This window comes from Echinococcus granulosus, assembly GCF_000524195.1.
Source record: "Echinococcus granulosus chromosome Unknown EG_S00009, whole genome shotgun sequence".
NCBI lineage: Eukaryota > Metazoa > Platyhelminthes > Cestoda > Cyclophyllidea > Taeniidae > Echinococcus > Echinococcus granulosus.
In genome coordinates this window covers 846,147-867,133 of record NW_020170389.1, presented here as the reverse complement: position 1 = coordinate 867,133, position 20,987 = coordinate 846,147, and the positions used below count along the sequence as shown (strand labels likewise).

The 20,987-nt window shown below is 35.5% G+C and overlaps 2 protein-coding genes across 2 annotated transcripts in view; one reads left to right on the top strand and one right to left on the bottom strand. All coding sequences in view use genetic code 11, as the record gives it.

Moving 5' to 3' along the window:
- Positions 1 to 7,281: 7,281 nt before the first annotated feature.
- On the bottom strand, positions 7,282 to 14,623 carry EGR_02116 (hypothetical protein; the record flags this gene model as incomplete). The annotated part of the gene is made up of 3 exons (XM_024491365.1): positions 7,282 to 7,412; positions 10,391 to 10,742; positions 14,594 to 14,623. 3 exons carry the CDS (start codon positions 14,621 to 14,623, stop codon positions 7,282 to 7,284), a joined length of 513 nt encoding a protein of 170 aa, XP_024354218.1.
- Positions 14,624 to 18,107: 3,484 nt separating this feature from the next.
- The window catches only part of EGR_02115 (hypothetical protein), a gene marked incomplete at both ends in the record, with an annotated part of 3,674 nt that continues 794 nt past the window's right edge, over positions 18,108 to 20,987 (top strand). Inside the window, 5 exons of the mRNA XM_024491364.1 lie at positions 18,108 to 18,241; positions 18,364 to 18,420; positions 18,452 to 18,494; positions 19,598 to 19,712; positions 19,887 to 19,984. Coding sequence (XP_024354217.1) covers positions 18,108 to 18,241; positions 18,364 to 18,420; positions 18,452 to 18,494; positions 19,598 to 19,712; positions 19,887 to 19,984 — 447 coding nt within the window. The remainder of the gene's footprint in view (positions 18,242 to 18,363; positions 18,421 to 18,451; positions 18,495 to 19,597; positions 19,713 to 19,886; positions 19,985 to 20,987) is intronic.

Genomic DNA, 20,987 nt, shown 5'->3' with positions numbered 1-20,987 from the left:
TGTCGTCTGAATTTTATATTTCGTAACAATCACAATTCCCCTGGCATAAACATGTGCATGTAAAATAGTTAATTTAATTACTTTTGGCTGGGTGAAAAACCTGAGATTAACAACTAAAAGTTTCGTATCAGCAAAATTTCCAATTAGTGCCTGTCAGTTAAGGCTGATATATGCCTTCTCAAAGTTGCTACAACACGCTACTTGATGGAGATGAGCGAGTTGATTTTCTGATCACTTCCCCATCAAAGGGCGTGACAATGTATAACAGTGGTGCGCCTGCAGTAGAAGAATGGGTAGAGGTGAGCCTTGAAAAACAAGTTTATTCTACCGTTTTGTTTAGGAATCCGAGAAGGAAAATATGTAGCCATTATTTGGGCTGACATATTACGATATAATGTTCGATGTTTCCAATAAATATAACCTAACTGAGGGCTACTTCAGCGCTACACGAAAGCGTCTTTACATGATAGCAACAAATGATTAGAGGATGGTGGGCCACTATAAAAAACATTCAGCTACTTTCAAAAAATGCCAGCAATTCATGTGGCTAAGTAACACACAATTAAAATGAAAATAAGAAAGTTAGCCAATGTACAGCAACGTCTTTGTGAAATGTTAAGTGAAAGTACGATTGTGATTCTCTGCCCAAAACCAAATCAACCAGATTTGCATACCATCTAATGAATCCCAAATTTATTAGCACAACAGTTCTCTTAAAGTAGACATAGGAGTCCCCTCAGATATTTAGGCTAAATTCCTGTAATATTTTTAAAATCCACCACCCATTAAAGTCCATGATCAAAAATTTTAATATGCTGAACCACTTAGAATAGTTTTAAATCAGTTTGATGCAATAACATCCAATGCCGCTGAAGTAGGTGTTTATCAGCGTCAGAGATTTGGCAATTTTCTATAAGCACTGAGACATTAAAAACTATTTAAACACTTCTTCAACATGAAAGTGACTATTTTGTGGACCTGGAGTTAAGTAATGTAATGTCCAAAAAATGTCAACTGCAGTTTTTGTTTACTTTCTCAAATTTATTTACCACTTTTATTGCTCTACATATGTTCACGGTCCGTACACAATCACTAAATGGGAAAGCTGCCATCAGAATGTCTGAGTGCCTGTTATTGTTGCCCCGTCACGGAACAGTGGTTAGAAATATACATCTTTGAACATATTTTCTGATTATTTTGATTACTGATCAAGGGATTCATGGATGAGAAACGATAATTTTTTATACTTTATGCAAATTAAAAACGTTTAACTTATTCTACTTTCAAATTAGTTGGAAAACTTTGGGCCAAGAGCTCCCAACCATCGAAAATATCTAAGGCGAGGTTAAAATTAGTCTTGTATGCAGGAGGAACATCCGCGTAAATGTCTCATTTCAGTGTTAGTGGCTTAGTTGTCCATTCAAAATCTGATGCCAGTAATTTTGTAAGTGACAACTACTCCCACAAACAATTAGATAGCAACGGGTGTTCTAGTCACTTGATATGATGTGATTCCATGTAAGAGTGGCATGGTCATCCGAGTAGAGCCCTCCACTCTCCTCTGCTCCTCTTTGCTCTTGCCTTTCCGTTAGTGATGAATACTGCGTGAGAATTAACGTATACACACACACGCACACACACGACCGCACTTGAGCGCGCACAAACACTATAAACACACTCCAACATAGTCCATGTGTAGTGTGTGCGTTAATGTGTGTAATTGAAAATAGACCGCTGCTTTTTAGCAGTTGCGCGGCAAGATCAAAGGCTTTTGTGAAGTGAACGAGCGAGTGAGTGAGAGGAGGAGGAAGAGGAGGAAACCAGCAGCTGGAATCGTGCGAAAAACTCGCGTACAACCACAAACACGCGAACACAAACATCGGAAGGAAAGGGGTTTTGTGTATAGGTGTATGTGTTTATGGGAGGTAGGGCAGGTCTGGGAGCTGTTAATGTTCAAAGCCAGTTGACATTCCACCGAGGAACTTGTTTGCCACATCATCCTTCACCCTATTTCACTTTAGAACTCCACTAACACTTTTCGTAGGTTTTTTCATTTCTTCACCATACTCTTTATCGTCGCAGTTCCAAATGATCCTTTAGAGTTGCATTTTTAATCCTCATATTTGATCGAACGTTTCACTATTCGAAATTCGGCCAAAGATGTTCTGATAACAGATTTTCCTAAGATGACATTCCAGCAATGAGTGTGTTCACATTTTTTGATGCATGTTCAGTAAGCTTTGCCAAGTTTGTCACCGTGAAATTTGGTCAAATGTTTCAAATGCCCATTGCCTAATCTTTCTACACTTGTGCTTAAAATTACCTAAGATAGATGTACCTGAAGCCATGTATTTTTGGGAGATCATTTGGAATTCTCCTCTCTTTTGTTCAAAATAGAACTCCACTCATTACGTTAAATTTTTAAATAGTACTCACTTTATTTGTTTCCCGTAATTAGTATCCACTTTTTCTAATTCTTATGAAAGTAGAACAAAGTTAATAGCTTAACGACACGGCAGCAAAATGTGATACCTTTCACGCGAGGGTCAGGGTAATTGTGCGTAGAAAACCCCGGTTCAAGAGGCAGTATTTTACCCTTTGTTAAAACAATTGGCGGAAAAGCTTTAAATAAAGCCAAGGTATCATTTAAAAAATACTCCCATTCCATAATACATTCCAAAAATTCTCTCATCAGAGTATATTTCTTAGGTTTTAGTTGCTGGCGAGTACCCATAATTAGTTTTGTGGACTTTCACTATCACGTCATTTTACGTAAACCGACTCACAGCTGCAAAAAGAAAGCAAATTTTCAATAGACCCCGGATAGCGAAGAAAAAGGAGGCAAATAATGCTGAACTTGTGGCTGAACCTTTGTAATTAAAAGGATCATCGTGAACAACCGGACACTACTGTACGAAATCACAGACTTATAATCTCACACGTCAAATTCCTCCATATTTTTCTTCACACCAATTATGGAATGTTTAATTTCATATTAACGGCAATTAGACCCATCCTAATAAGTTTAAGGCAGCCAGGAAAAGCAAAATTTGACATCACCTTTGATTGCTGGCTCACTTTGAACTGTTATTGCTTAACAATGAAGGCACCAAAGGCCTATGTCTAGCGATCGGCGTGACATAAGCAGACTTGTTTTTAATCATCTGCTCAGATATCCAAATAAAATTGCAGTCATGTCGTATAAACTGAATAATTTTGTAAAACTGCTGTGGGACATTCTAATCATGTTGGAATGCATTTATTAATGTCCTCAGTTTCAAACCCTGATTATAAAATTAAGATTTCATTTAAGTGAAGCTTTGCCTATTAGTTCAACAATATGATCACTTTATATGCTATATCACTTTTGCAATTAGTTGTAAAAAAATGACAGTCCTATATAGGTTTCTAAGCAGAATTCAGTGTGTATTATCGCTCAATTCCACCCGATCTTTGGTAAAACCTTAAAGTAAAATTAACAACAAACTGTAAATCATATTACTTACAAAAAGAAGCGGACATTAGCAGAGTGACTGATGTTATCTGCTGACAAAAATAGTATCAATGAGGGGGTGAGAGTGCAATCTGTAGATGATAAGCATTGGAAATAGGAGAAAATGCTACTTGCCTCTATTATTTTAAGTTTGTTGGTAAAATTTCTACTACTGAAGTTATCCTATCTTATAACAGCCTTGATAAGCTAACTAGTAATAAATCCATTAAGGAGCATCCTATTTTCTGATTTTGGCTTGTATTTGAGGACAATTTTTGAAAGTTATAAACACACGATTAACTACTGAATTAACAAATCGAAGGAATTGCAGCCAGAAGGAATTCGCAATTCAGATCAAATCTGATAATACTAGAATGATATAACAGTGCTTACTTGAACACCCTTTGATGTACCGCAAAGCCTTTTTTCGTTATTTACGAAAACTGACATTTTTATCACGATTATTCAAATTACAATGGTTGAGCTTTATCGATATTTTCTCAAGTACAGTTGCGTTTGGGAATAACAACTTAGAGAATCAAGAGTAATTGGGGATAAAATAAAACAATAAATTGATACTTTAGAAATTTACAGGGCTACTCTTTTCTGAAAGAATTACTTGGATGCAAAAATTTTGTCTAATGCCACCGTACCTGCGGCCGCTTCACTAACATTGACAAATCAAGTCTGAATAAAGAAGTTTGATAAGTGCCTCTTTCCCGTTATAAAATTTTTAAATGTCTCAAACATTTGTCCATACTGTTTTAGTTTTGAGAAAGGATAGGTATGCAGATTATTGTTGTAGTTTAAAAAATCAAGCCAAATTAGTCAATTTAATTCCACGTTCCCATGGGCACACACTTTCGAAATAGATAGCCATGCGGGGATTCAGCAGGTGACGTCGCATAATATGCCACCTTTGCACATCCAAACTCGAGACCTTTTATTCATTTGGGTCTGCAATTTTTTAAGTATTTGGAGATGGCGTAAGAGTAGGATGATTGACGAAATCGGTTAGCTTTATTGGCAGGTAAGTGTGGATGCGTGAATTGTTCTTGACTGAGGTGAAAAACAACTACAAGTGCATCCTCCACAAAGGTAGTGAAAGCAGGTGTGTCAGTCACAACTTGGTGTAAACAACACCTTAGGGTAGAGAATGGAATTTGAAGAGCTTCGTATTAATACTCAGTTAAATGGAGACGTCATAGAGACTGTAGCTTGCCTGTTCACTCATACGATCACTAAATCTATGAATTCGTACAGTGAAACTTACTTATAATCTGCTCAGGTAAACAACCTCCTTGAACATAACAACGTCAATCAGCAAAACGCATTTATGCAACATAAACTAAAGATTACGGTTTTGAGAAATATAAAACAATGAACCGAATCATTCAAAAATATAACAGCTGGCTTAAGTGCTTAACAGGCTAGTACTTAAGCAAAGTAGCAAGTAAAAATACATCAGGCTCACAAATAGTGCTTATACCTAATATTTAAATAGCCGCATGTTTCACGTTTTTTATACTCTTATTATAAGTGTCTTCAGTTAAACATAAAGCATCAGCGCCCTCGGTGTTTAGGCATTTAAATAACTTCAGTGGAAGGAGAAGAGTTTTGTGGATGCAAAAAAGCACTCAGTTTTGTGAGCCATTAAAGTCTATTTCAGTAGGATATATTTTAGAAGGTCTACATGTGAAAGTGTGCATATCTGCTTAAGCTTGTCTTGAGACCCGTCTGATGCAGCTGTGTGCATGAGGAGGGACTTGATACACACGAGTTAGTGAAACGGCCGGTTAAAGCAATTAGTTGTGATCAGTAAAGCAGTTGGTGGTGAGAATATGAAGTGAATCTTCTCCAAGTTAAACATTACCAATTCTTCAATCTCTGAAATAGATGCAAATTGCATAGGATAAATAACTGATCTAGAAACATTGAAAACAGTAGTGGCTGATGTTTGCTACCAGATTTTAGGTAAACATGGCTATAGAGTTTCCAATTAGACGAATTTTTACCTTGCACCTTATAAGAATAAATGTGCGGGCATTTTCAAAATGCGTTTGATGATACACACATGCTTGCGTGCAAACAAAGGTAATTATATTTGAAAATTTTAGTATTTTGGTTGTTTTGGTAAGCCAATCCTTCCATGCAAAATGGGAAGTTTGTTTCAACAAAATGAGTTGTTACTGGCTTGGGAAAACAACAACACTTTGAGAAAGAGGAAAATGGTTGGCCATAATGATTTTAAAAGTAGTAGTCCATATCAGTTTATTTCCGATCTATATTCCTGCATTTAATAAACTTTAAACCTGTTGCACAACAATATGGCACGTGGGAGGTGTGTTTTCTACCATGGTCACGTTACTAATCCTTAATAGGTAAAAGGTATGATTCCAGCAGACACAACGACAGCCTGCAGACAGCTTGCCAGACACAAGTGCGCACGCACGCCTAAAAGGTGTCTGATTCGACTCTGGGGCAACCAAGGGTGGGTTGGTACGCGTTTGCGTGTGTGCATGGTCGTGGTGCAGGAAATTTACCAGGCAGCCAGCTTTTTGAAGTCAGCCTGTCTCACAACCCATAATAATCTCTTCAACACACCGAGCTTGCACGTAAATGAACTCATGAAGACAAAGCAGATTGAAGGCTTATCCTTAGCTTAACTTCCTAAATGTATGAGCGATTTGGAGGCTTTTTGCAATGCTATGAATGCGAGATGCCAATCTATCATTTGTAAGCCTTAAATAAGGAAACCAATACCACTACGCTGATAGTCCTTAGTGTGGACTTTTAATTAGGTTTATGTCCTAAATCCCAAATTCATTGTAACTGATTTCTCTATTCTACAACCGACTATGTACGTCTTACTTATTAAATAGCTGTATTTCAAATATGGAGACGTAGTCAGTTGTGTTCACCGTTGATGGGCATGTGTGGACTTTTTAGACTACACAGAGGTATGCCTGCAAAAAAACAAGGAAATCGCATATCTAACTTGATTTGAGTCATCCAAATGAGATTATTAAGACGATGATTTTAATTGAAAACTTTACCGCTTTCTGTATACAAATACATGTCCGCGAGCTAATGAGTAGTGTATAGAATTCCAAGGGTAGGGATCCTACCGCACTACACATCCGTCTAGTCTCAATATTTTTTTTCAATTGTACATCATATGGAAAATTCTTCCGGCACTTTTAAATTTTTTAGTAGAATTGTAAACAGAGTTTGATTATTATATCAAAAGTCTTGGACGGTATAAGAAATATTTATAATATGATGCCGAGGCATAATATGCTCGTTTTGCCTACAAATTATCAATATTTGAATTTTAATACCATTGTAAACCCAAAAATTAGACGCGCCTTTTGTTGCCAGACTTGATTAAAACACTTCATACTGACCGGTGGGCGTTTATGGGTGAATCTGTTTCACCTGAGGTGATTTGAGTTTGCATTTACCGCAGGTAAATGCATAAACGGGAACAATTTTTTTTCAGTAAAGTACTAATTGAACAAATAATTTTTCTTAAATTTTATTGAAATGGTTAGCTACATACTAAACTTAAGGTGTAAATGAAATCCACTCTAGACATACTGAAAGAAATCATTGAAGAAGCATGTGCTTGTTACGGTGAGAGCGCATTCCAATTAGGTACCTTCCAAGCAGCTCGAGTAACTGAAGCAGATTTGTATATGACATTTATTATTCAAAACAGGGTTTGTGATCCACACTGTAGCTATTAGACCGATGGGAGGAACAACTGGGACTCAGCTTGAGACCCGCTAGGAGAAAGCGTGGGGCACAGGCGATGGCGGTGAGGGTAGGTTAGCATGGGGCGTGAGATAGGCACGCAAGCATCTCGTGCGTGCGTATGCGCATGCGGGCAGGGAAACAGTGGCGGCGCGACACGACGCTTTTGAAGTCTCGTACAGGGACCGACAAACACATACACACACAGAGAGGAGTGGGCTTCCGTCCGTTAAGTGCGCGCGTGCTTTGTGCTCGCATGCCCTCTCCAAGCTCCCTCTGTGGGTGATTTATCGGAGTGAGCAAGGTCTTTGCTTGCACATACACACACACACCCTCTCTATTGCATGCTCGCCCATGATTGTGTGTGTGTGTGTGTATGTGGAGGAGAGGTTATGGGGAGGGTGGCTGCGGCAGTAAGTTGGTATTTTTCGATTAGAATTACAGAGCTGTCTAACGGAAAGTTTCTTATTTCTGCCTGAGTGGGCTCCAGCAGCACCCCTTTGGACCAAATTCCATCCATCTAAAGAATTATTTCCCTTGCTTTTAAGAATGTAATTATATCACCAATATGAGTTATCGGATGCCAATTTTGTTTTGGAACCCTCGTGATCCGATCAATCCGGTGGCATTTTAATGATTAAAAATAGGATTATCGTATTATGGTACTACTAGATTATCTGCGCATAGTCTAATTGTTTGCTGCATCTAAATTGGTAGTCAAAATCGGAACAGGATGATGAGCAGAGTAACAGGCTGACGGAAAAATTTATGTATAGACGTCTAGCCCCATGTTTGACGAAGGCGTTCCTCAACCCGAAAATTGCGCAAAAAAATTGACTTCAAAATCGATTTGAGTTTCCCTCTAAATGAACCAGAATGCTTGCAGCTTTAATTGTTTGAATGTTTGGGTACGGAAGACTAACGAGTACTACTTGCTTAACAAGGTAAAGAACAAATACTAAGCCTTAACCATTTTTACCTTAGCATTTGCCCTTAGCAATTTTGGCGCATTAGTTAATGTAAATAAAAAACTTGTTTGAGGATACTGGCAATGAAAGTTTGATTCCTACCATTTTTTTAATATAAAGGCATAAACCATCATAACGTATGCAAATGCGTTTGAGTTGGCTGATCTTTGGATTTGATATACATCACGAAATTTGTTTAGCAAATTCACTAAATAGAATTGTTCTTCCCAAGCTTAAATAGCAATCGAGAATGTAATGAAATAAATTCAGTCATAGACAATTCAAATATTTGCTTCAGCTTCTAAATGATTAATAACAATATCAGAAAAATAAAATGGATCATATCAACAGAATGGAAGCCAATTTTAGTCATGTCACCAAATTTAGTTGATGAAAACAATTTCGAAAATTTTACAAAAAATGACATTATACTTGATAGGATATTCCAGATGAACATCCTTCGTGAAAGGGAAATCTGACCAACCAGTCCTCGAAATTCACACGTTGCACACAGAGACAAGCATCTACAGACACATGCACACGCAGGATTCCAAATCTTATTACGTAAACTTTTCTCAGAACGCACTTTTGTGTAAAAATGCCAGTAAACGTCCTACTGAATAACCATATAGCCTAACATAAAGTGGAAAAACTTCGAGCTAGCCAAGTAGATCGATTCTAAATTAAAGAGACTTTTCACAAAAATGTGTTATTCGGGTAGATTGTAGCATTGCTACACGGTGACAACTGCCGTGGGTCGACCACTAGATCAAACATTCTGGCAAAAAGCGTCCTTTGTTGATGGGGTCGATGAATTCGGGGTTACTAGGGTCAAATTAGACACTTGGGTAAGTGTTATTACAAAAATAAATATAAAAAGTTTTGTTACGTGAACAATCATCCACATAAAAGTCTTATTATTTTGTCGTCATCGTTAATATTACCAAAATTTTTAAAAAGACCTCTAATTTGCTCTTGAAATTATTAACTCCAAAGTGATAAGTGAAAGGCATTGGCATATATTTGACTGAAAAAATTCATGCATCCCAAATTGCTTTAGATATTCAAAAAAGTTGAAGTTACGAATTGGTAGCTATTTTAAGTAAGCTTAATGACTAAATTATCGGAACTTATTTTAATAGCTTTATTCGGAAGTCTTCATTACTAAAAACGCAATCATTCGATCTCTTGATTAACATAAACTATTACTATTAGGTTATGGTAAATATGTTGCACACTCATCTTTTCTAAAATATCCAGAAGCAAATGGATGCAATCTATAATCATGTTAGCGGAAGCGATTATGTTTGCTTTTAGCTAAGCAAAGCAGTAAGATTCATTTGAGGCAAAAAATTACCTTAACTACTCAGTGTTCGTTTTATTCAATAAAAGTCGAAGGCCCCTCTGTTGGGATTTTACCATGCCTAAGAAGCAAAACTTGTACTAAAATATTTCCCAGTTACGCATAATCGCTTTCATCTCTTAGAATTAACGTAAAATGCAAGGAGCTGTAAAAATTACTGCGTTATAAAGCAGGTTTTAAATCAATAATAATATTTGAAACTAACTAAAACTTGGTCGCGACCGGGTGGTTTAAGAAATACGGTATGATCAAACTCATGAATAAAATTAAAATAGCATCAAGATTTGACAGATTTATTTCCTATCTTGACATTGCTATTGATGGGAAATAGCAGTAGTTTACTATAAAATGAACTTTATAAAGCTAGTTTATAATTTGCAAGAGGCGCAAGTGCAATCTTATAAAGGACAAGAGAATGAAATTTGTATGAATTGACATCAGAAACCCGGACTCCAAACCAATGAAAAATCTGAGAATCACAGAGTTTGCTGACTTGTCTTCCATTAAGGTCTCATAAATTACAAAACCACATGTAGACAATGTAACTTGATTACTTTTCTTTGTCGTTTTATTTCTCAATCACAATAACTCGAACCTTGCCATGAAGATAGTTTATAAGAAAAGTTATATTTTTGATTAGTCCCCTAATTATGAGGGCAAAAGTGAGGTTGTAAAAGCATTTATGGGATTATGATGATGGCTAAAACAAGGACCAAATAATTGTGTATGTCTAAGGACCTGAATTCGGTTTTATTTTTTCAAGAAGTTGAAGCCTTAAACTTAGAATGAATGGAATAAGACGTCACATACTTATTAGGGTGGTGCTAGTCCGCACGTAATTTAGACGTGACGCAGAAGCACGCGACTCGAGCGGAGTGACTGGCCGATGTGTGAGCGGAGAGGGCTGTGCTGTTGCCGTCGGCGCTACCGTCGTCACTGCTGCTGGCGAGAGAACGAGAACGAGGAGGACGTCTCTGCTGTCCATTGGCTGTCCGGCTTTGATGTATCCCGCCGCTGCCGCCGACACTAACACACACGCAGACAAGCAAGCAGGCAAGCGGCAAACAACCTGGCTTGTGTGCGCACGTGCGCCAACACCCACGCCTACGCAAGCGAGTAGCATCTCTGCCTCCGCCTTCTCCTTCTCCTTCTCCATCAAATCCTTGTAAGACGGAGGAAGGCGGTGTCAATCCCATGTCTTTTCTCACTTGGTGTAAAATGGGCCGACAGCAACCTTTTTTTCTTTTTTCGTCACCATCTATTCCATAAATAAAAGGCACCAAACACTTGTTACAAGTTAGGGAAAGTTAAGTGATCTACCGGACAGAAACATAAGGTAAAAGATCACAACTACTTCATTAACAATCCATTTTCTTTCCATGTAAATTAACACTGAAGTCCAAAGCGTAGATATAAAAGAGAATGCACCTTTACCTTGGTAATGATAGTAAGTAGACCAAAATTACAGGCTTAGTTTTATTAAAGGCTATGTCAGCAATATACGAGTGATTAGTTATGAGTAAATAGAGTAGAAAATTAAAAATTAGCGAGTACGATCAGCAAATATGTTATTTAACTTGTGACAAAATTTTGAAGTTATTTAAAGCATACAGTTCGACAACAAGTCCCAAGTAAATTTCAAAAAGCGAAGTTTTGGGTATGATAGTAGTATTAAGGAATACTCGATTTTCTTAATACAAAAATGCGTTTTGTTATGGCATTTCCCAACTGAACTTTTCTAGTTAAATTTTTCATTATTAACGAAGGTCTTTAACAAGAACAATATTTAAATCTCATAATATTGGATGTAATTGAAAGTGGACTTCGTTGGGACTGCAAACAAGTAAATACAAATAATGTATTAGAATTACACTAATAAAACGCCAAGAATTTCAAATTTTGACAGAGTTGTTTTAAAAGTACTAGTTAATTATAATGTCCAAAGAGAAGTTTTCCTTTTAATCGTCATTATAAAAGGAGTCTCTTATGAAAATTGGATGATATTCAATCAAAGAAGCACTTCTTTCTGTCAAGTAAATTAAAATTTATATGATTAAGAGAAATTACATGGGAGTTCAAAAGCGGATCCACTATAAACTTAAGCTTCACCATTTTCAGTCTCATACATTCTAGGGCGTATCCGTTTTATACATTTTCTAGTTTTATTTTTGTCTTTATAAGAATTAAAACCAAAATTAACTAACAAATAACAACAGGAGTTAGATTTGGCAAAATCCCATGATCATTCACTTTAATTAGACCCGATTGACACAACTTCTTTATCGTCCATACAAAGCGATTTATCTATTTAATAATTTTTTATCGATAGTCATAAGCCATGCAACCAGGAATTTAGCATAACAATGTGAAAATATTTTCCTAATGTCTTCTTGTTAGAATAGTTGTAAGTTTTCCATCAACACAGCACTTCACTTTAAAGGAAGAAATAATCTTAGTTACTCTTGTATTCTAAAATTGTACAACGCGATTGTCTCAAGAAAGTTAGCTTTTCTTAAAAAACCCACTTTCTTGTAGATGCAAAATAAAGGACAATTGAGTTAATTTAATGTACCAATGAATGATTATCTCTAGACCACTCGATTTGTCATTCCGTACAGGCTTTGTGGTTGATATACTTCATGAAGAGGTATTGACGAACTGAAGTGAGCAAATGCTCTATTTTCCACTTCTTCTTAAATGATAATTTTAAAAATAATTTCCTTTGAATGTGCCTTAAATCCGACTAAATTGATACAGGGAGGGGTGTGAATCTTTCATGGGGTTGTGCGGCTCTGGTCAGGGTGTGTGTAACCTTTGTCGTTATTCCCCCTACCGATTAGGTGGTCTAGAAATTCTGCTCTTGAGCTTTTGCTGGATTCAAGTTGGATAGCTATATTGTATTGAGTATTTCAGACGCAAATTTTACCTCCATGCCTTCGGTTTAATTCACAACATGAATTTTACTACGCAGTACATTTGTCAGTGCCTTATAGTTAGTGTGAAATTCCCAAATAAAGCATGGTTGGCATCTAGCAGAGGCATATGCTCATTACGATGAAGCTGGACAATTGTTGCAAATACTAGTCATGAATGGTTAACTGTAAAACACAGAAAAAAACATCCGATAATTTTTGCAAACTTTGAAGCATTAGTAATGTCTGAAGCAAATCAGTAAAAATTTGTGTATTTTATAATGGGAAAATAATAATAAAATCGAAACGTAAGTGCAATTATCCTTTCATTTTTGACATTGCTTCTTTAAATGGGCGTGGTTATGGCACTTTATGGGTATAAAAATATATGCTTTTAAAGCTAATGCCCTAAATTTAAGATAAAACTACATAATTTCACTAAGCAAAATATTTTTAACACACTAAAACACTCAAGCAAACGTATGAACTGCAAATAAAGCTAAGGTAAACACAATATTTAGTATTATGAGACGCTGAATAAAAAGGATGTCCAATAAATTAAGTGATATCGGAACTAAAATTTTGGAATGATTAAAAATTATGGGAAGTTTTCGGTTTTTGGGACGGTGGGATCATCGCAATCGAAATTTGTACATCTGAAAAATTCATCAAGATTTGGTGGTTGCATCGTATCTACTAAAAAATAATTTTGCAAACTTTAAAAGAACTTGAAAATCATATGCAACGAAAGGAATAGGCCCAAACACGCAAAGTTGCAATTACAATGTTATTTAGAATAACCCTTAGTTTATCATTATTTAATGCTTTTCAACTGCACATGTTCAACGCAGTCATTTAGCCTGGTATTTCACTACTGCGAAAATCACAGTAGGGTGTTCATTGAGTTATGAATGAGTCTGCCGTCTTGCAGGTGCCTAGGTGCAACAGCAAAGATTTTCCGTTTAGAAGCATGTGAAATTAGTTGTACTTGCAACTGGGAGTCTGCTGGATGAAAAATCAACATTTTGTTGCGTTGGGATTTGAAAGAAACACTCAAAAAATACACTTATTTTTAATTTACTTTACGTTTAGATAAATATGGGCAAAATCAGAGTGCTTCATAGACCTTCCAGTTTATAAACGATTTCCTCTGTGTCTCTTATCATTGGGGCAAAATCGACGACAAAACGGTGTTTGGTCCGATTTAAGCCTAACAAAACTTTACCAGTCTACTCCTTAATCCAAGTCGGAAATTCCAATCAAAATTATCACAAAAGTCCTGATGTTGGTTAAAATATACTCATTAAAACCTAACATATTAATAAATACATTTAATCTGGAAGCAAATGGTACAGTTAAAGCTGTTTATTTCACCCCAAAACGTCTCATTATTGCGAAAGGAAGTGCCGCTTCAAGAACGTGAAGCATGTCAACGAAATAACGCACAAAAAACCTACATAGGTGCAAACAAATTCACTATGTGAGCCAATATTTAGGTACTAAATCGGATTTTTTGGTTTTTTTTATGAAATTGTGGGAACAAATAGGGCTATCGCAATATTTATTCAGCCTAATTTATTTAAGATACTATTATTGTAAAGAAACTGTCTCATCTTTAGTAATGTTTTGTTAGTATTTAAGCACTCTTGACATTCATTTTAAAAGTAGGAGGAGAAATTAACATAAGTAAAATGGAAGAAATATATACGAGTAATTTTACAAAAAATACACCACAATTTTGTCCCTACATTGGTGCAGCTGTGTAGTAAAAGTGATATCAAATTCCAAATGCCTTTTATGTGATACTGATCTACTTGCTAACGTAACCAAATTATTAATTTAATGCTAGTAAGGATATTTGCCGATACTTTTACTTAATAATGGGCTAAATAGTTAAACATGGTGTCTTAGCATCAGGAAGCGTGATGTTATGCAGGGGAAAAGTCAACTGAATTGGTAGAAACGGTAATCCGAAAAAAGTGGTCTGGGAAACAAGACTCTTTTTGGAAAAAATTAGGTATATATTTTAAATGAAGTCCAAAGTTGTTGTTGATGTCCACAGCCGCACGTTATCCATCCACAGAATCTCTTTATCATTTACCTGACTCCCTGAAAATAGGTCCCAACACATTTTCTCTGCCAGACACAAATAGTAAACGGTGCTTATTATTAGGAATTCCCTATTTTTCCTTGCTTAATGATTAAAGCTTACCCCTGTAGATTGATCAGGTGCTCAAAGTTTCAGATTGGCCCTAGAGTAGCCTCACTGCAAGATTCGTATTTATCATTCAATGGGTCTCCAAAATTGTCTTAATGGGTGACTATGATGCAAAAGCACGAATGTAGATACTACATACTGACTTTCTTTTGCGTTTTTTTTGCACTTTTGGCGCAAAAAGTAAAAGAAGTAGGCATTTTACCAGCATGAGGTAAATTATAAAACTGAGTTTCGTTGACTAATTGCTTGCCAATTATCTACAATTGTTATGATTCAGCATACAAAAAGTGATCATCCAATTATAGTATGGTTTACTTTAAATGATTTAGTGAAGGAAATAACATAAAGTTAAAGTAGAAATCTTAAGTGAAAGTTTTTTTTCCTTTCTATTATTCAATTTCTCTGACTTGGAATAAATCGTTTATAGATATGGATAACCTTGTGCCTTAAACCATGTCTATCAAATTTCGCATATGTTCAGACAACGTCATGGAATTTACTCTCTTTGAAAAAAATATATTTTCCTTAAATTCGCTAGTATACGATATTTTGAATTATTTTCGTAGTTGAAAAATTGTTAGTTGGTTTATCTTGCTTAAAATATCTTTCTGGTTTATAAAAGTAGACTAAGGCGTCTTCTCCATAGTTTACTAAAAATATATACATTTGAAGGGCATAAAATTCAGCAGACACGCAGAAGTAAAGCATGTCACATCTTAACAAAACCTTTTGTGTGTATTAGCTCTGCTTGGGAAAGTTGGAAACAGGGATTGTGAGGAATAATGCAGGCGGCAAACATCAAAGGACTGGTAGCCGGACCATGAGAGGGTGGTATGTGTATGCATGGGTTCGCCCAAGCCTCCCTGACTCTCCAGCCTTCTCCCTATCTCCCACCTTTTCTTATCTTATTGGATCATACAGATCCCCTTCCCCTGTCGGGCTGCATTGCATCCATATTGCAAAATGGTCCAGCGTTGCATTTATAAAATATTTAAATTTTTTCATCTGATGTGGTTAATTGCATGACTAAAATGTAAAGTTTACATAGGTAGAAGAGTTCTCACATCCTCTAACTTAGTTTGTAAATATTTTAATGAAGGAAACACTATTTCTTTACTATTAAAAAAACCGTAAACCACAACAAATAACCGAAGAAACAGAACCATTGCACCATTTATCAATACTGATGACTTTTATTATGCATACTGTCAGTAAGGTATTCATTAATCATACTGGCAAGGCATTTCCTCAACACTTTAAAATACGTTTTTTTACAATCTCAATGCTTCTTTATGGTTTTAGCATGACTTGGAAAATAGTAAAATAAGAATAAAATTACCACCTTTAAACGAAATTGCATTGTTTACTAGTGGTCTGTTTTCATTAAGAAAGATCCTCTTTTAATACAAAGTGTAAAACGGCCGGCTAGCTAAATGCGTTCGCAGAGAAACACTTATTTACATTGTTATTCATAATGTCTCGGTTATATTTAAATGATGATCTTTTGAGTAATGGGTATCTATGGCCTAGTACTTTTGCGTGTTAAATGACGAATTGTTGCCAAATAGTTTGGATTTTATTATTTACCCATTTATAATTTGGATATATTGAACCCATGTATATAGAAAAGGATAAAAATGGTTTAACAAGGGGTATGTATAATCTCAAATATAGACAAGATTTTGATATTATCCTTTTATAAACAATTTTTAAGACAGAGCGTTTTTAATTAGAGCTAGCGCACCTTTTAGCGGTTGCTAAATACTGCCCTTGCCAATTTATCTTTAATGATAAACGTGAGTAAGATAATAGGTTGCATTTATTACCTTTTACTAGTCCAAGAACGGTACCCCTCACTCTGGTTTCTGGGTGGCCTTTTAGAGGAGTAAGACCACCTGCAGCTACCTGGACCGCACATAGACCATAAAGGAAACAACCCGCTGATGTAACACTTTATGGTTCTCCTTGGCTCCCTCAGACCCAAATTTTGGTTACACGTGGCAGTGGGTTACTAAGTCAACGCATTCTTGATGTTATTCGTACATTTTCAAAAACTTTTACTAGTTATTTAAAAGCATGGTGAGAAAAATATTTCCACCCAGGATCCTCATACGCAATCTAGTAGAATATTGAAATGATCTGAAAGTTGTTTTTGAAAACATCTCACGATTACTTAGCGATAAAAGGTTGTGAACCAAATTTCACCATGAATCTTTACACAGACTCCCATTTGATAAAGTGCAAACATTTATTGAAGTAAAATATATGTTTGCATTGTATCAGTAAAATGACTGCAATGTTAGCACAATTGGACTCAAAAATACATTACAATATTTTTAATTTAATTAAATGCATCATTATGTAAGGGTATAAGTGACGATTTATTGAACTATTTGGCTTTATTATTTTCAGATTTGTTGGCCGGACATCCTAGACTAAAATCACGCCTCCGAAATAGATTATGCTAAACATGTATGTAAAAATTAAAAATTCCCTTATTTTCTGATTAGGCAATGCAGCACGCAAAAGTACATTGAAAATACAGTTTCCCAATTTGAAAGAAGGATTTCTAGAATAATTTATTTATCCAATTTTTGACCTTAGATTTCATATTTTTAAACGTGATTTCCTTTTTAATACAACATTTTTATTTCTACGTCCTACGAAACAAAATTTTTAACTAACAACATTATAAGTACAGAATAATGACTAAAAAGTGTTCGCTTTTCTGCTTGGATAGAATAAATTTTTGCCACTACATCTTAATCAAAAGGACCAGCAAGTAACGTTTTTGATTCCTAATTGATTTTTCTTTAGGCAAATTTTTACTCCGTTGGGACTCATCACAATACATAACTTTAAGTCGTGCCCTAGATCCACACGCGGAAGTGGCCATTTAATAAGGAGTAGTCAAATCTCATAGTTGCGACAATTTGTGTGAACTGATACAGCTACTGTTCTTTGTAATCATTTCCTAAACATGTAACAGCATGTGATTTAGTTTATTTTTATGAACGAAAATAAACAAAGCATAAGGAATTCCGGGTCACACAGAGTCATTTTTATACATGATACATCTAAGCAAACAAGCGAAATCCAATTTATTTATATCTTTAAAATGGTACTGATGTGCGTTTTATTCGGTTTTAGCAGAGTGATGAAAATAGCACTATTTTACTAACTAATACCGGGGCGATGACTTAAGGTCGGAGTCGGGTTTTGCTTCTCGGGGTGTTCATTTATTTAAGTATACTGCATCGGGATGCTGCAAAGAAATTAAGGTTGACGTGTGGTGTGTGTGCGTGTTTGTATGTGGATGTAATGGGGAAAAACGGGATGGACAAGATCAAAGGCTGCCGACACCCGTTGAGAGCGCACGCACGCCTTATTATTACGTATGTGTGTGCTTGCATCCGCTTCTCGCTTGCTAGCTCTCTTCGCGTATTATCAAGCAATCAATGCAGGCCATTTGCATTTATTTTATTTTAAGATATTAATTGTTTTAAGTGAAATTCAAGTACTTAAGCAATGGTATTGCCACGTGTATATCTACTAAATCAAAATTGTTCGAAAATTGTCAAACTAGTTTATACCATCTATTCAAGTCTGACTTGTTAGTGCAATATTTTGTGTACTTTTGATAAACGCTAAAGTTTTTGGTTGATAATGTCGTTTTTATATTTAAACAATGGTAAATTTAGAATAATGTTGTAAGACGTGGTAATTTCTCAATATAACAAGCTTTAACAGTGTATTATTACCAAAAAATGCAGGGATCGAGAAAGTAAAAATGATTCCAGATTGATTATTTGGTCGCGTTTTAAGCTAACTATTGGATCTTAAAGAAATTTGTAAATAGTGAAGCTAAATTTCGTCTCCAGTTTAAAGAACAGACCATAGGCCGATATTATGCAGGCCTATGCACCGCAGTACTGCAGTAAGCACTTAAAAGTGACTCATTTGCTCTTTTAGAGTAGTTTCAGTAAAATGTGTGAAATTTTTGCCTAAATGTTTTGTAATTCTAAATACATTTATACGCATTGAAGAATTCTGAAAGGACACTAAATTAAAAGATGCCATTGCTAGAAATGGGAGAGTGTTTAGAAGCCAAAGAGTTGAAGCGCTCGAAAAGAGTTGTCAACATCCAAGGGCTGTTACTTTATAAAATGCATGGCATGTCTCTTCTAAGCTGAGCATGTCTAGATATCTTAGTAGGCATACTAGTTAATAGCACTAACGTATTTTGCCTGGAAATACACTATATTTCTACAGATAATTAAAATAAAAATTAGTAAAGTCTTATTTTAAGTAACAGTACCAATTTTGTGACCTGCTAAGAATTGTTACAAGCAATTTGTTGATTATAATGCAAGTCGACTGACTCAAACTGATTTGTTCAGTAAAATAATAAGAGAACAAATCTATCTAGATGATAAAAGATGTTATAACGAAGCAGTAGTAAAATTAATGGCTGATTTGTTTTAGTCTTCTTCAATTTTGCCAAATAATCAAATATCACATTAAGGATGTGAATTGTCAAGAATGGCCCCACAGAAATAAAAGTAGTAGATTAAAAATTAAAATCTGCCATAGTCACCATATGCTTACATGCAGACTCAAAACGTTCAGGAATTTTAATTGCTGGCTAACTACCCCTTATCTTGTGTGACACAAAAAACATCCTCAATAAAAATGACTAAACACACAAATTGATTTAACTATAATAAGGAAGGCTTTAACACTCTGTGGACTTGAGTCGAGATGGATATATTTTTCAGTTGAACCTATAAGAGCAATTAATGGGGAAGGTCTAAAATGTCACTTATAATCGCAAAAAGGCTGCGCAACATATTAAATCTTGTTAATAATTAAACTAAACCATAAAAGACTTTGCTTAAACGTATTCATGATAATTACAAAATAATGAATCATTTACCTCAAGTCATTAACTTATTTATCTCAATTATTCTACTTCCACGGTTTACAGTCCATTTATTTGCAAGTGAGGACTCATTAATTAGACCGTGAATAAAATCGTCATGGTAAAATTAACGGTAGCGATTGTAGGTTTTGGTTGAATAACCTACGAGTTATGTGAAAAAAGGCCATTAACAGTTTTAAATCACCCCATTTTGTTGATATCTTGAGTGTTGTCTAAATTAATTTTTGTCCCAAGTTATAAGAACCGAATTTTCAACAAACTTTTCACCAGTTATTAGTGAAAAGTTTTGTGATCTGCGACAACTTTTCATAAAATTATGGGTTGTTCACTCGGTTTGATAGATTGAAATAATTAAAATGATATTCTAAGACATTCACCTGAAATGAAATGATGAAAATTGTACGAAGAGAGGGGTTCTTTTTTGCGCTTACTTCCTAATCCCTCCCGCCCTGGTTAGCCCTTTCCCTCTATCTCTGTGTGTTTTACAGACGAAAAAATTTGAGTCAAAAGCGCGCGCGCATCATAACTATACGCATACTCAGTTACACAACTTTGCGTCTATTTGAAGTCGAGTTGCTTTAGCGCTACGCTCTCTCTCTATGGGCGGCATCCTTTCATGTGTGCGTGCACGGAGTTTGGTAAATGCGTTGGCTGCTTTTATCCGAAGCGGGATTGTGTTTCTCACGCAGCACACAGAAATGAGAGAAATCTGTAGACGTCCCGTAGCGAGACTGATCAGCTAACCGAAACCACTGTCCTTTTAAACGCGTGATACCTAGTCCTGTTACATGGTAAAAGTTTGTTAAAACTGTCCTTACAACAAGCTAGATTAATTTCAAACAGACCGGCTTGAGTTCGATGGCATAGTTTTTAATGATTTGTCAAGAACAAATTTTGATTCGACACTCCAACTTTCTGAAAATAAAAGCTATTTGTTGAAGAGTGGTCAAACCGTGATAATTACAAACTCTAGGACGGCCTTATTAAACATCATTAGGCTGTTAGTATGGGTTTCTTTCTAAACATTTCATTCATCATTTTATGTTTCCTTTTTTATTTCTGCCTTAGCTGACGAGGGAATCCTCATGATAAAACAAAGGTTGTAGAGTCACTTTTTAATGTTTAAAGTAAAATAAATATATTAAATGGGCCTTTGTAAGTCAAAAACAGCTTCTAGTATTCAATTAAAGCGATTTTTTCTGAAAGCATCTTAAAAAAGTAAAATTTAGTCTAAATGGGTAATTTCCTAACTAGTCTGAATTAGGAATAAATAAACACACTGCGTAACTGTCTAATTTACTCCAAAATAAACCCAAACCAACTATTTGTCGGGAA